The sequence below is a fragment of the Pleurodeles waltl genome, chromosome 4_1 (assembly GCF_031143425.1).
Source record: "Pleurodeles waltl isolate 20211129_DDA chromosome 4_1, aPleWal1.hap1.20221129, whole genome shotgun sequence".
NCBI classification, from domain to species: Eukaryota; Metazoa; Chordata; class Amphibia; order Caudata; family Salamandridae; genus Pleurodeles; species Pleurodeles waltl.
In genome coordinates, this window is record NC_090442.1 from 968,847,399 (window position 1) to 968,863,725 (window position 16,327).

General features: G+C 44.0%; 1 protein-coding gene across 6 annotated transcripts in view; it reads right to left on the reverse strand.

Moving 5' to 3' along the window:
* The window catches only part of TBC1D22A (TBC1 domain family member 22A), a 1,763,002-nt gene extending 1,760,036 nt beyond the window's left edge, over positions 1 to 2,966 (reverse strand). For all 6 annotated transcript variants that reach the window (XM_069229720.1, XM_069229719.1, XM_069229718.1 and 3 more), the window contains exon 1: positions 2,784 to 2,966. In XM_069229720.1, the coding sequence (XP_069085821.1) occupies positions 2,784 to 2,845 (62 nt within the window). In that variant the 5' untranslated portion in view covers positions 2,846 to 2,966. The remainder of the gene's footprint in view (positions 1 to 2,783) is intronic.
* Positions 2,967 to 16,327: the final 13,361 nt, after the last annotated feature.

The window sequence follows — 16,327 nt, forward strand, 5'->3', positions numbered from 1 at the left end:
AGGCTATAGGCTGCCAGATGAAAGAAAATCTACAGACAGCATTGAAAGCTGAGAACTTTACCATAGAGCTTTAATGCTAAGAGCTATTGGAACATATGCGTTGTTCAAAACAAATCATTTATCCCACACATACGATAGTTCACATCAGTGTGTGCACTGTAAACTGCTAACTACAAGTCTAAATAAATATACTATGCTTGTAGTGGTGACAACAATATAATTTTATTTCTACATTCTGGAAAGAGCAATAATTTGCCATTCTCATGGAACACTCGCACTCTGGTGTACTGGAACGTTGCATCAGAAAAGTATATCCCTGTAATATGAAATCAAAGGACACCCAAAATTCACCCTATTCTTGAGACAGTAAAAGCAAGAAGATCCCCAACATTATAGTGATAACACTAGCTAATCAATTTGGTTTCACATTCTCCGGTAGGCATTCTCCAACACATGAACATGCACAGTTGCTTGTCATCCAGTACTGTAGCCCACTAGTGCACACACTAACTTAGGTTAATCACCCATTGTAAAATGATGTACCGAAGTTGAAGTCAAAAAGTACTTAATGGCTGAAAAGAGCAGAAGACGTCTTAACATCGCAAGCTGGTACCTCTCTGCTTTCTATCGCAGATTCAGACATTCACTGAACATAGAATGCACACGAGCATCAGTTATTTACAGCATTCAGGACTTTCTGATTATTTTAAATCATGTCAGCACTGATGATGATTCTGATATTCTTACCGTCTAGCATGTAAATGTTAATTACTTTTTAGATCAACAATAGAGATAATGACGCTGGTAATCTTCTTTTACACAATGACCCCTTACTGGCCTCTCTGCTCCTCGCTAATCAAATTTGAGTTGATTGTTCTCGTCTTATGACTTTAATGGAACTCCACCAAATGTACGTTTCTTAAAATATTGAATTCTGCTTTGCATCTCTCTACCACTGCATGGCACCTACTAACGGGCCGTAGGGGGGCCACTACAGTCACCAGCAACTTTTAGGGTAAGTGCCTACTGTGCAGTACCTGAACTCATAATTTAAGCAGCCCCTCAGAATACGTGCTGGTTGCCAGGCAAAGATTCACCGACATTTTTGGATGGATTCCGTTTAACACACTTAAAATTAGGGACCCGTCTTTGTTACTGATACAGCCTTCACTATCCTCCACCCTATTATCTCATTTTCCCTCTTTTGTATCCACCCCATGCACGGTCCACTTCAGCCATTTGCTATTGTTGAATTGTCATTCCTTTTCCCTTATCTATTATAGGTCACGTACCCCTCATTGCCTAGCATGGCCTTTCATTAAGCTTAAATATTCTCGTGGCTCCACTTCACAAAAAAAACGTTTGAATAATTCTGACTTTTCTGGTGGTGTTTATCATTACCTCTAACTCGGCTGACTGACTGTATACCTTGTAGATACTCTGTTCTCCAGTGCATCCTCAATGCCACTTTACAGTTCCTATTTCTAAAATTCTCTTCGATAGATAAGTGGCCTTTTTCTCACACATCGCCTGTTTATGAACCCGCTCGTACATGCAGCACTATTGGCTGTGGCAATTTTTGCAGAAACATTACAAACATAACAGAGTTTGCCAACTAATACTGTGGCATATCTAAAGGCAAGTTTGTTAATGATGGTCATTTCTGCAACTTTTGTCTGGCACCAGTTAGCAGCCAGAATTATATGAAAACATTAGTTGGATTTGTGGAGTATTATCGTTTCAACTCAAAATAATTTCCGCCAAAAGCTGTCGAGAATATTTTTTTTCCCGCCAACTTCACTATAAGACATTTTATCCACTTTTCTGCAAAACTGGTATAATGATCTTCTACATGTGTCTACTCCCCTTTGTGAAACCCAACCTTTAATTTCGGTGTGCTTTAAGTTCTCTAATGGGTGTGTAAATATGATATGTATCTTCCTTTCTGACAAATTGCTCTATTGAGCGCATCTGTGGCAAGCACTTCATTAAAAACCACCAGAATACTGTCTTCAAACTTTATCACCACGGGCTAGTGCTACTCAGCAGCTTAAATAGTAAACCACGTTTTCGGCTGCTATTAAAAAAAAAAAGTTGTACTTATTTTGCAAGTATTTGGATATGAAAGTGTATATCTAGTGTATATGTATAGACCGACTTCTCGCACTCGTTGAATATTAGACACTGACTACTAGTCCGGTTAAAATGCCCATCAAATGGGCGTTTAAAAAGCTTGTCTCAATTATATCGAGCCTCTTGGCTTTGTGCTTTAATTCTAAAGGGGGAGGGCAGAGTACTCCACTCTCGGATTTCGTTATATTTATTGTTTTTTGGGAGGCAGGAGGGATTTAAAAGCAACAACAAAGGTTACATTACTAAATTTACACAGTGTAACACTAGAGTTCATGACGGGACCTATGCTGATACAGTAACAGTCAAAGTTGCTCTCCGGGGATTCTCTGTGTCAAAAACTGCTTTGGTCAAGATTAGCGCTGCGTCACTCAGCGGTGGCAGTGGAGCGAGCCCTTCCTATTAACATGTACTTCGTTCAAAGTGCAGTGTCAGGAGGATACATTCACAGACTTGCCCCCCGGGTTTATCTAGATGGGAGAGGCAGGGGCGCTGCAGAGTCCTGTGTGGCAGCAGTGCTGGCGCCTCAAGGGGAGTCGGGCGGAGGGATACCTCCACCCTATATGTCATCAGCTCATCACACTGTGTTCACTGCGCTGCCGCAGTGGGCTGCAACGATCATCTCAATGTTGTAAACAGAACCATGCACGGACCTCCCGGGCACTTTGGAGACGTTGCTCTTCCAGAATTGCTTCCTTCCAGAATCGCTCGCCATTTTCCCTGTGCATCACTCAGCCAGCACCTCTCCGGCTCTTCATGTGGTACCGCAGCCCAGCTTTAAGCAGCCCCTTCCTCCCACTCTCAGAAGCAGGAGGCGGCCTCCATAGTGGGGTAGACTCTTACAAGAGACAGCAGCAGCCATAGGCTGACCGAGCCGAGTGGGCTGGGCTAGCGGCCTATCGTGAGTCACGTTACTTTCTAATTGCTTTCTCGGAAGAGGCACAGAGTTTCGATAATGGAAACGCGGCTCCCTGAGTGCCAGTGCGGCTGCTCTCTGAGCCTCCCAGACTGTCAGTCTAAGGCATATAAAGGAGACTGGACACCTACACGCTGGCTATCACTGTTTTTGATACTTTCACACACAGCGCCCTGTTTAATCGAGTTGGCTTATGTAGCTTAAAGCTCAATATGGTGGCACACTCTCAATATTCTTTTCACTTAAGTTGATATCTTCTATGTTGTGTTACAGTTATTGCATCATTTGAATTTCTCTGACGTGGGGACATACAGTGTACACTGTATCATCTTGGGGCACGCGGCGGCAGATTGTAATTATCTCACTATGAACCACACATAATCACGGTTTCTAGATGTTTTCTCCTGAACACTAAACTGCACACGCCAGTAAGTATAGTTTTTTCTTTGCAGTTACTGGTCATACGTATTTACTTTGTTATTATATACTATATTTTATTCTTGCAGCCTCATTTCTATCTTACATCAGTTTCACTTGGATTCTGCTATGCTCTCGATGCAGGGAAGGGCCGCTCCAGTCAGCATACATGCACACTACCGTCCAACTCTTCAATGAACTTTACCCTGAAGCAGCGCCAGGTGCGGGATGCGTACGTGCGTGCTGTGTGTCGACATTGGTGGTCACATGATACTACATTCTTCCCCAATTTTCTTTGAACTGAATAATCAACTCCTCCCTGCTAAGACCTGGAACTCTCTTCATCTCAGGCAATCGCCCTCTCTGCCTCAATTCTTGAAGGAGCTCAAGACCTGGCTCTTTAACTGAACCCACCATCCAGCTCTTAGACTGAGCTGTAGACAGCACTCCCCCCCGCCCCCCCCCCAAAAAAATGCTTTGAGACCTGAACAGGTGATTAGCCGCACTCTATAAGAAACCTGATTGATTGAGGAGTCATCATGGCAGACATTCATAATAGACTCTGATAGCTGTCGCTTTCTGGTGTGGCAGGAGACCACTTATGAAAAAAATAGACATTCCTCGTAACCAGTTCACTCGAACTCCTGACTATTATTATTGCCCCTCTTTTGCTTGTTATTATTAGAGGGCGTGTTTCACAGGAAAGACTAGACTCTCCCTTTCTAGTGATATTGATTCAGCACCTGGATCTAGGTGCCAGCCCTGATAACGGACTCATGCGATCTTCCTGCCTCACTCACTTTGGCATTGTTCTGTGTCCGGTTGCGCTGACTTGCCCGTAAGTCCAGTGGTGCTTCTGAGCAAGAGTGTGCATGGGAGATGACAGCCCCAATTGTTCGTCCAAACAAGACTTCAGCCCGTGACTGGTTATTCAATGCTATGTGGAGAGGGTGTCAGGTCATACCCAGGAATATGTTATTGACATACATGTTGGAAGTATGGGTGTGCTGCCCTCCTCCCCCCATAGTCATGCTGGAGTTCAGAAGGTGACAGGGCAATAAAGATGCCTTTAAAATATATGTTTATGTTCTCACATTTGCTGTACACTCAGAGTTAAAGGTCAAATGCCAGGCAATGTCGTTTGACAACTTACTGCTTATTCGGATACTGATGTGTACTTTTAGTTCTCTGACTGCAGTGACAGTATTTTGTAAACATGATCTAGGTGACAATGCTGCTGAGGTACAGGAGGTGAAAGGAAATGCTGTAGGATGTCAGTTTTTTTCTAACACACAACAACATTTAAATACCAATAAATGAACTATAAATATATTTCAAATTCTATGAACAATTAGAAAAGCACAAAGTAAGCACATTTTTGATTATTCTGAAATGTCATGGAAACTACTATTTTAATAGGATCAAATCAAGGTACTTTACTTGATGATGTGCATTATTAAATACTTGCTGAACCAGCCACAAATGTGCTGTCTGTAAATGGCAGTGTACTAACTCATCAGTACTCCAAAATGCACCACTAGCTACATACCACACCCTTACCACTCTCCTGCTGAATGGGCATGGGATATTTGCTACACTTGTTTATTTTTGTGTGGTGCTTGGATTGTTCACTATCTCTAGAATTTCAGTGTAGTAGCATTATTGGCAGCAGTCCCACTCTGAAAATTGTTCCAACACTACTTGTTGATGACATCTTCAGTGTCCTTCTGCTGCTCCAACCCAATCCTGATGGATTTTTTCAGTGTCCTTATCAGTCTCTCAACCTCAAAATTGGCCTGCAGCCACTGAGTAATTATCTTCTTGTGAGTTATGGCTAATCACATAAGGGATTCATGGAACTCGCTATCCAGGAAGGGGTTGAGGGTGTTGATTGTAATTTTTCACTCTTTTGGAGAGCCCAAATAGTGGACAAACTTTGTTGTGGTGATTATATTTCTTCATATGTGAACATTACTTCCATCATAAAAAACGGCATTTGACTTGACAATCATTTATTGCTGCTATTGAACGTGCTGTATCTACCGCCTCCAAGGGAATCCGTGGACTGCTCGACCCACGCTACCCCTGACAGGCAAGTGCTGAAGGGGTACTTGGCCCAATTGCTCAGTATCCATGGTAGGTAAGACCCCAGGACATAAGGAATAAAAGGCCATTACCCCCATTTTTGGGCCCACTAGTTCCTGCTTGCCCAGTAGACCTCTGAAAGGGGTTCTGACAGGCGGCATCTTATGAAGCCAGTGTGGGTTGAAAAAGTAATAATATAACAAAATTTCCCATAGCGGTCAAACTGGTGGTGCCCAGAGCTGGAATCTAATTTTGGGAAGCAGAAGGCCCTTTTCAGAAGTGTTCTGTAGACATTGATAGCCAGAGTAAGAAGTTGTTCCTTGCAGATAGCTCTATTCATGTAAAAAGAAATGTATATATTTTCAGGCTACTTGGGCTTGCACTTGACAGTCATAGGAGAGACCCATGCTGTGGGCCCAGAAACCTTTTCAATCTTAACAGTTCAGCTTCAACTGCCTGACAAAGATGGAAAGGAATCTACTGATGATGGCATACCAGTAACTTCACAGAGGGGTCAATGTGGAGAGACACAGGTCCTGTTTAAAGAGGTGTTGGAAATCTTTGAGAAGTTTGTCAATGCCCTTTTCATTGGGGGCTGATGTGAAGTGCACTAGGCCAAGTTCCTTGGCAGTGGAGCAGCCTTGGAGCATTTCTATTCCTTCAATTGTGACAATTGTGACAAAGAAGCTTGTCTCAGAGAATGATCCATTGTGGGTGACGGTGCAGTGGAAAATTCCATTCAGAGAGTTGGAGTTGTGCGTCCATAGACAAAAACTTTGACCATCATCGGGCAAATCGCAAGTGGTGGTTTTAATAGGTCGAATTGGGTTTTAATCATCACATTCACTGATACCCGAGTGTTGATCAGGGATGTCATTGGCATGTTCCCACTAACACTTGCCACATGGGGAGGAAGTGGCTGTACGTGTTGGGATTCATCAGAATGAATGAGATGAGAAATATCTCTTCGTCTTCATTAGGCAGAGGTTCCTTCCACATGTGGAGGGTAGGGTCTCTGCATCTGCAAGGTATTTTCGTATGCCTGATTGGTCTGCTTTCACTTGGTGTGCAGCAATGGACCTCTCTAGAAAAATTTGCAAAATGGTTGGGGCATTGGCAATTAGAGTAGGCCTTCCCCCACGCTGGGCAGTGTTGGGGGTGTGAGGAGGAAATCTTCATGATCCACACGTTTTTTCTTGTCCATTTTGTTAGTGGCTTTAGGATAGTTGTTTCAACATGCAACCCAAGTACGTTATTAGGGTGATGCTGTAGCTGGGTCGTTCAGCAGGAGAGTTTTGGTGGTCACCTCCCCCTTTGGATGTGATGGATGGCCCCTGGGTTGGCCTCTCCTGATGGTGTTGCTGGTTGTTGCTTTTGCCCTTGTTGGGCATTGCTCATGGTCTTGAGGGAGAACTAGAAGGGTGCTGCTCGCAGTGACATCACTGTGTTGGCTGGCACAGTTTTATTTTTTTGTATATTTTTTCCCTTGGCATGATCTTATACATATATGTCTTTAATGTATTAGGTATAGTAATCTGGGAAATCCCAGAGCAGGGTCAATGACTCCTTAAGTCCATGCTGGGCACAGAAGAACTGACACACACTTTATGTATGTCAGTGAAGAACGAGAAAAAAACACAACAGCAGTGGCCTCTGTAGGAAGCTCAGAGGCTAGTATAGGTGAAAACGTCAGGTCACAGAACCCACTGGTGGTGGAAATGTGGTGATGTGATTCAGTGCCAGGGGAAAGTGTTTCACAGTCAGGCAGGATGATCAGCGCTACAGTGTGTCTGCATGTTACTGGACATCGATGCCTTTCATGGGAGTGCAGCGAAGAGCAAGATCGTCAGCTTATCATCTGCTCGTGTTCTTGGCACGGGTCGGGAGGACATGCAGCGCTGGTGCGTCTGATACTCTGTTGGCATGAGAGGCAGGCATATAATTTGTTGCCAGTATTGTGCCCTCAATGCAGAACCAGGCGGGTGGCACAGAAGTGATAAGGCCAACACAAGTATACAAGCCAACTCCTGTCAAGGTCCGTGAACATAACTACCCAACTCTTTAGTGAACTTCCCCCAATGTCGCGTCTGTCATTGGGATCCATGCATGCATGTTGTGCTGGGTGTGTCACTGAGGGTGTCACCTGACACACTACCAACTCCATAACAAGAATAAAGCCTAACTTTTGAGCAGTTCAAGACAGGATTCTGTCCGTGAAGCAATGCATTATGTAATGAATCCATAGTCCAGAAAAGTAGATAATAAGGTGGAATTTTTAAAACAAATCTTCACATCACTATAAGCTATTATTAAACTATATTCTGATTCAGTTTTTACCATTTTGGAGATTTAAAATAATATAACCTGATTTTCTAAGAAAAGAGGGGCAAGAATAAGGACTTTTACATCTTTGAGTGGTGACTAATACATTTTGTATACAATATTATTTAGCTTTTGAAAGAGAGAATTATGACTAGTAGTACTATACAATTATACTGCTAAAACGGGAGAGGGTTTCGTTGAGAATCAATGCAATTTACCAATGACATTTTTTAAACCTAACAGTGATTTTTCCTTTTCAATTCAAAATATAGCGAAACATGACTTTTTATTGAAATACTTTTCAATGGAAATAAACAGAAAGGAATTTCTCTATATATATGTGAGAATATGAATCCGATACAACTTAAGCACCCTGCTGATTGAGCTCGGATCTGTAAGGAGCTTCAGTGTTGTTTGATGTTCTTGACTCGGTTGTCATAAAGAAAGAACATTTTTTAGATACTTGTCAATACAATTAAAACCCCTATTGAATTTGTGCAAAATGTCATTGGAATATAGTCATTTAAAAAAAAAATATTTAAGTGCCAAAAAGTCTACACCGACAAAATAACTTAATAGGTGTCAGCAACATTTAGAATCCAGGACTTTCTTTGGCTAAAATGAACGCTCAAAGTATAGCATTGCAGAGTTTTCAAAATATTTTGAGGCAAAGAGACAAGCTAGTTGATAAAATTTATGCTATGTGTTGTGCTGTTAAGCCATTGATCTTAAAATTGCCTTCATATCCCTAATTGGCAGCTGTTTTCGACTGACCATCCTACATTTGATATATTGAAAATTCAAAGACCTCTATAACATTTGGTTAGTTTACCTGTAGTGCACAGCGTTCTTTACTTGGCTGTTTAGAAGAGAATATATGCTGTGGAATTGAGAAGACCTTGGCATTGGCGGAGAAAGCTTCGTAACTCTCCTAGAAGCAGAGGAATTTTCTTACCAACAGAGAGGCAACACAGTGTCCAGACCACAAGACTATCGGTGCAGTCTCAGAGTCATGCATAAAGGTCCACCTCCTGTGATCTCAGAGAGAAATAACACTATAGGGATGCTGCCTGTTATGAGTGCCTCACTCCTGTGCTAAACAATTATCAGCGAGGGACTGTTTATAGTCTTCCATGTCCCAGGCACTCCTCATTTCAATCTAGGAGCTGAAGGGGCCTTCAGTGAGAAAAAGATGAGTAGCAGATAGACCGAGAAGTGTCACTCTCCACACTATACTGCTGCCCAGTGTTTGTGGGCTGTAAGCAGCTGACAGATGGCAGTGAGTGCTAGAGTGAAGGCAAGGAGTGTGTGAGTGGACAGCTGATCCTAGTTGACAGACATCTTCTCCATTGCTAGTTGCACCCACCCATCTCTGCTGGCCTTATTGAGTGTACTATCTTTGCCTCTTATTTAATTCAAAGATTCCTCTACTCAACAGTAGAAACAAGAAAATAGTTAAAAACATATGTCAATATTTACTAGCTAGACCCAGTTTAAAAAAAAACAGAAAGTCCTTGATAGAGCCCTAATAGGGACACATAGGGGGTCATTATGAGTTTGGCGGTCTCAGGATTGCTATGTTGGCAGTGGCGGTCGTACCGCCAACAGGCTGGCAGAGAAGACCACAGAATTATGACCATAGTGTTATTCCCAACAGAATACAGCCAAACCACTGCCAGCAGTGCCACTGCAGTCAGGCCAGCACGGTTGATGGTAGCCACCTGCGGGCCAGCGAAGACCTTGCTCCCATCGGACATATTACGAGGCTGCATACCTCCAAGGTTTCCGCCGCGGCGCACCACCATTGAAACCCTGGCGGAAAACAACATTGTAAATGGAGACACTCACCTGCATGAAGCCATACCCGTCCAGACCTGCCATTAAACTAGAACTGTATGTCTTCCCACTGCTCCTGCTTGCCCAATGACTCCAGAACCAGTGATGACGACAGCAACCGTGAGTACACACACACTTATATGTCACTGTTGTAATTGTTTAAAGTGCCTACGCACACACAACACACCAATTTTGGAATGAGTGGCGAGGACGACATACACACATAACTTCACACTGGCTCGCACACTCACACACAGCCACATACACACCCATAGTACACACACAATGGCCATCACACACCCACCAAAAACACACCAACCACTAGATTCACAGCACTGGCACAGTCACACAAAACAACACACAGCACCACCAAACAACACACGTATTCAACAAACGCAACACCACCAAAGCACTGTTTAGCTCCCACAAAACAGACCACCACTTGACCAATCATACATACAACACAACATAAAAACACCAGAGAACTAACACCCACAATCACTCATCCAAACAACGAGACATACGTCATACCCCACAAACACACCTCACAACGGATCTGACATACCAATACCCACACACACCCATGTACACAGTAAAACCCACAATGGCACACCACACTGCAAATAACACAGGTCAACACAAACACCTTACGATACCAACACAATAACATGTCCCCAACATACACATGTCCATCACACAATATACAACCATCACTGGGGAACAGATGCTATACACACAACCACACATGCTGCCCAGACACAACTGGTAGCGCAACCACCACTCACACAAAACCTACTCACACACAAACAAAATCAGCCAAGACCAAAACTGGCCCAAGAAAATACACGCAGGGTAAAGATGTAAACTTTGAACCAACAACAGGTTGGCTGTGATATATATATGAAATTGAGAATGAGAAATATAAATATATAAATATTAAAATTTAGAAAGAATAAGCCCAGAGGCCAGTCCAACTACTTAAGTGCAATTTGCACACATGACAATAGTGCCCCAACGTGACTCCTGACTGCCATGTAACCTCCACAGGTAGGGGGCATGCAGGCACCTCTGGGATGGTGGGGGTGTGAGGGGTTTGGGCATAGTGTTGGGAGGGGGACCTTATGGCTTGGCTTTGGGAGGGAGGCTTTGGTCGAGGTTTGGGGAGGGTTGGTAACTCTTGGTAGGGTGTAGACTTCTTGGCCGGAGGAGAGGCATGGGTACTTGAAGGGGGGGGTGAGGAGGTGGTGGAGGTGGAAGGGCTGGACTTAGGGAGGGACAGAGAGTGTTTGGGGGTCACACGGGGTGGGGGAGGAGTAGAGAAAAGGTTCAACTCGGAGAGGAAATATTTCTTACACACACAGGGCGGGTCATAGCAAAAGGGTTTGGGTGTGGAGGAAGAGGTAGTGGTTGTCTGAGGTGTTTTAGTGGATGTCTTGGGTGCGTGTGAGTAAGAGGTATCATTGTCAGGGGTGTCAAGGTTAGATTCAGGTCCCTGTACTGTGGGGCACACAATAGACTGAATAGTCCTTGGGACACAGGTTTGGGGGCAAATGGTTGCCTGTGATGTTGATGCAACATGGATGGGAGGGGTTGAGGAGGGCAGGGTGAGGCTGAGTGTCGTTGACTGACCACGTGTCCCAGATTGGCCAGGTTGTTCGTCATTGTCCAGACATCCAAGCGTGTTGTCCTCACTGGGGCCCTTTATCCTGAGGGGAACTGACAATCTCAGGTGTCCTCTCCATGGTGGCAATGGCAAGGTTACCTGCGGAGGGAGTGAGACACAGAGTTCAGGTTAGGATGTGTGTTTGGGGGCTTGTTTGCGAGATGCAGAGAGTGGCTTTACATGATTCCCTGCTAGCTGTCTAACATTAGAGCTGCACAATGCACCATGGTGTCCTAGTGGGTTCACAATATGTGAGTATGCAGGGGAAATTGTCCTGTTACTATATGTTGTGCATGTGCATGGAGTCTGCCATCTTACGTTCAAAACCAAGTCTGTCTATTAAAAGTTCGGGACTTTGATCTGTAGCCATTGGGAATGGTCACTGAACTGTAGCTGTGTTTTGCCTCGGTTACTATTGTGTGTGTGCCATTGCATTGCTGTCATTGCCATATACTGGTCCTCAGTAGAACAATCAAATTGGCATAGCTAGTGTATTAGTCATACATGCCGAAATTGTGATGTGATGTGCACAATCCAGGTTTTCAAAATGATTGATTAGTGCATTGTGGGAGTCATAGTCATCTGATCAGCCTGTAGTAAACGTGCCATTGCTAAGAGCTGTGAGGCCAGCTGGGTTGAGTGGAGAGGTGGCATGAAAGAGAGGAGCATTAGGTGATTAGAGGAGGGGTGTAGTAGCACAAATATTTAATTAGGGAGGATTTGGGTGGTGGTGAAGCATGCAGGACTAGTCAGTAGTGTTACATTCATGTTGTGGGTACTTACCAGTGCCCCAGATATTTCAGTCAGGCCCTCAGGATGCAGTATGTCCACGACCTTCTCCTCCCTTGATGTGAACTGTGAGGGAGGAGGTGGGGGCTCACCTCCAGTCTTCTGCATTACTTTCTGGTGCCTGGATGCCATGGAACGCACCCTCCCCGTAGGTCATTCCACCTCTTCCTGATGTTCTCCCTTGTGCGTGGATGACTGCCTACAGAATTGACCGCGTGGCTATCCTGTGCCATAACTCCATTTGCCTGGCAATCGAGGTTTGTTGGACCTTTGCTCCAAACAGTTCTGGTTCTACCCTGTTAATTTAATCTACCATGACCCTCAACTCGTCATGTGTGAAACGTGGGTGTTTTTGTGGGGACATGGTTGTGGTTGTGAAGACAGTGTGTGGGTGTGTTGTGAGTATACGTATGTGGTATTGGGTAATTGGTGAGATGTGGGTGGTGTGTTGTGAGTGTTAGATGGTTGTAGCTGTTTGTGTGTGCTAGTGATGTGTGTATTGTGATAGTTGTGCTGATGTGGGGTTTGTGCTGAGTAAGATGTGTATGTGTACCTATAGTGTAAGAGTGCTATTTCTATATTTTGGCCTTCTTTGAGTATATGAATGATGTTTTGGTTGCAAAGGATTGTGGGTTGTGTAGGAGTACGCTATATAGTGCAGTGAGTGAGTGTGTCAAGTGTGTGGATGTGTGACAAGTGTGGGGTATTCAAACTATCCAATGTGGTATTGTGTTCTGACTGATGTAAATAGAGACCTTCATGGTTCACACCGCCAATGGTTTTCTGCCATGGAAGAACCGCTTTGGTGATATTTGGCTCGTAATCTGGTGGGTGGATTTTTGCCAGGCTGGTAGTGCTGGTGGTGGGACTGCCTCTTTTCCATCCTCCAGTGTCCTGGCAGTTTCAGATTTTTGGCTGTTTTTTAGCAGTCTTCACAGTGTGAGTCGTGATACGGCGGTTGGATTACCACCAACATTGCAGTCTTTTGGCAGCCGCCACAACGGCGGTCTTCCCAAAAGACCACCAAAGTCATAATGAGGCCCATAGTCTTAGAAAAGCAGACAGTTTTTAAAGACTTAATGGGAGTTATTGCCATAGTGTAACTGTAACTGCTGCAGCCATTTTGTCTGGCTGTTCAGAGATCAGCCAAAATATTTTCTTTTCTTTTTACAATTGAAGGTTGGCTTCTTCCTTTCTCATGATTTCAGACTGGAACACTTTTGCAGTTCCTTAGTTTTACAGAGCCTCGTGATCTCCAGCAGAAGCCTGTATGTAGAACTATGTATATTTGTGCTTTGTCTCTTCTTACAGAGCTCACTCAACCATATTTGCCATGGGATGCCCTAGTCAGATGAATCTGTGATTCACAGATTTTTAGTTTTTCAGAATCTTTTTCAGACGTATGTAGGTGTGTGTGCAGATTTTCTTTGAATATCGATGTTGCGTAGGGGATGGAAAGTGAGTGAGCTTGATTGAATGTTGAGTGGAGCTGACACAGACACTAGATGACAGCCACTGGCTCCACAAAACTAATATGGATGATTCTCCAGGTGAACGTGAGTGGAGGATTGCCCACAGCTCAACTCACTGAGTAGGACAACACCACTAGCATACTTCTAAATATATAAGGTCTTGTTGTGTTTATCAACTATATGGAGAACTGTACTAGAATAGAAACTGTTGTCCAGACAGGTAACAATCAGATACACTGGCTTGGTTAGGTACAGGAGCATTCACAGGAAATCAGAAGTCAGAAGTATGTGTATGATCCACAGCAGTGTGTGTGCAATCAACCACAGGAGTACTAAAATGGTATGGAAAGGGGAGAGTAAGAAGTGCCAAAAACTCTTAACATGGACTTTAATGGATGAATGTGGGACTGAAATAGGTGCACTTATCTAACCACGCAGAACCTCTGCAAGCCCCAATAGGCTGTGACTGGGGGTCTCCAAATGCCCAAATGCAAGCGCTGAGATTGTACATATCTGGAAGAACTTGCCTACCTCCCTCCATGAGAACAGATGAGAAGAGCTGTTAGGCCAGCGCTTAATCTTCTTACTCTTCTACACCACACCCTCCATGGGATGAGCTAAGGCACATGTCCAGCAAACATGTAACTGCCTATTAAGCTGTGGATGATTCTATAGCACGGAAATGAGTGAAAAAAAATCCAAGGCTTAAAACTCCTCTTCATAAGGGACATCTGTCCATGTGTTACAGTGCGAGCATGTCAAACGCACATAAAGGTAATTGTAATTGTATTTCTGATTATATTTATATAGCTCTTACTACCCTTGACAAGGGATTGAAGCACTTGTCAGTTAGATTGGATTAGTGGTGGATTAGTAGGGAGAAATATAAATTGTTATTGAGAGTGGTGATAGTGGCAGACACATGAGTTTGTTAGTTGGATAAATAATATAGAGGATGGATAGAGGAGGGACAAGTTTTGAAAGGATTATTTGGTATTTTATAGTAGTACAGAGCATTTAGGATGAGTCAGAGTGGAAGGAGGTGGGATTTTAGAAGAATAGGGTGAGTCATATAGTAATGATTTGATGAGGTTTGGGGAGATCAGTTTTTTTTGTCTCTTCAGTGGAAGGAAAATATATAAATATGAAGACTAGTTTAAGTGCTCCAGTGGTGAAGATTAGGTATATTTTCCAGAAGAAGGCATCTCTGACATTGAGAGATTGAGTAACCTTAAGAAACCATAGGAGGAGCCTAATTATAAATCTAGTCCTGAGTACTTGGCTGCTTTCCTACACCGCTATGAAGAAGCCATGAAGCATAAATAAGAACATCGGGCGGAGGGATTACAAGAGGCACTGAGATATCATTTTAGCTACTTGAGGGACTGGGTTCGGACTTGTGTTCCCACTGTGCTCTCATCCTCATATGTTTCCCCAATTCGCTAGTAGGAACTCATGTGTCAGAAGAAAAAGAAGAGAATCTTCTAAATATTTAAAATGCAGGAAATGCTAAAAGTGGACTGCACTGCATGCCTGGGGAAGGAGTAATGCTGGTTAATGTTTCCCTATAAGTGGTTCTACATCCCATGTTTTAGGATATTTATATATGACCTAAGCAAATTTTAACCTTTTTGTAAATGATTCCCTTGCAACTTATCCGTACTTCACTTGTATTACACGGCCTGCACAGGTCAGCACCAATCTCTTAAGGGTACTGTCAGCAGCAGCACACCTATGTGCAGATACTAGGCTTAATTAAAAGGTAGTTCACATGCTTAACCTGCACATGAACGTACTTGTTCATATGTCAGCACCAGTCCCTTAATGGTACCATCTGCACAAGCTATCTGTGTGCAGATATTTGTCTTAGCTAGTAGGTATTTCACATGCTTAGCCTGCACACTTGTGGACATATGTGTGTGCGCATATTTATGTGCAACCAGAGCATCATACTCCAGCTGAACAGCAGCACACCATGGTCTTCATTATGAGTGTGGTGGTCCGACTGCATTATTATGACCATGGCGTAGCTGCCACGGTCCAACTGCCGACACTGCCAGGCTTCTGCCAGCCTGCAGCCTGGGGGTCCCGGCGGTTGTAGTCCACAGCGCTGCCCTGGGGATTACAAGTACCCATCCACAAGTCTTTCCATGGTAGTTTACACCCCCGTGGAAAGGCTGGGGGAATGGGGATGTCGGGAGGCCCTTGGGGGCCCCTGCACTGCCCATGCACTTGGCATGAGCAGTGCAGAGGTCCCCATGCACAGCCCCGTCACACATTCCACTTTCTGAATTACGGGCAGTGGAATGTGTGACGGGTACTGCTGCACCCACCACACCGCCACATTACGAACCGGATGCAATGTTACGACCCTGATCCCTGTTGGGACGGCGGGTAGAAACACTGTTTCTGCCCGCCAGCCCAGCTGGAAACTCAAAATAGGGCCGGAGGGGTTTAGCCCTGCAATGGCGGTGTAGTGGCGTTATGAGTTTGGCATAATGAGGCCCTCTATCTAAAAGAACAGACACTAGCATTTAGCACTCCCAAACCATTATAATAGAGCTGACACTGAGTGAAACTAAGGTAGTGAGACTCACTAATGGCACAAGTCCATAAGCCATGTAGTTAAAAAAAACTCTGGGGGGATTAAATGAGGTGAAATCTATCTTTTACTGAGGTACAGAGGCAAATCCTGTG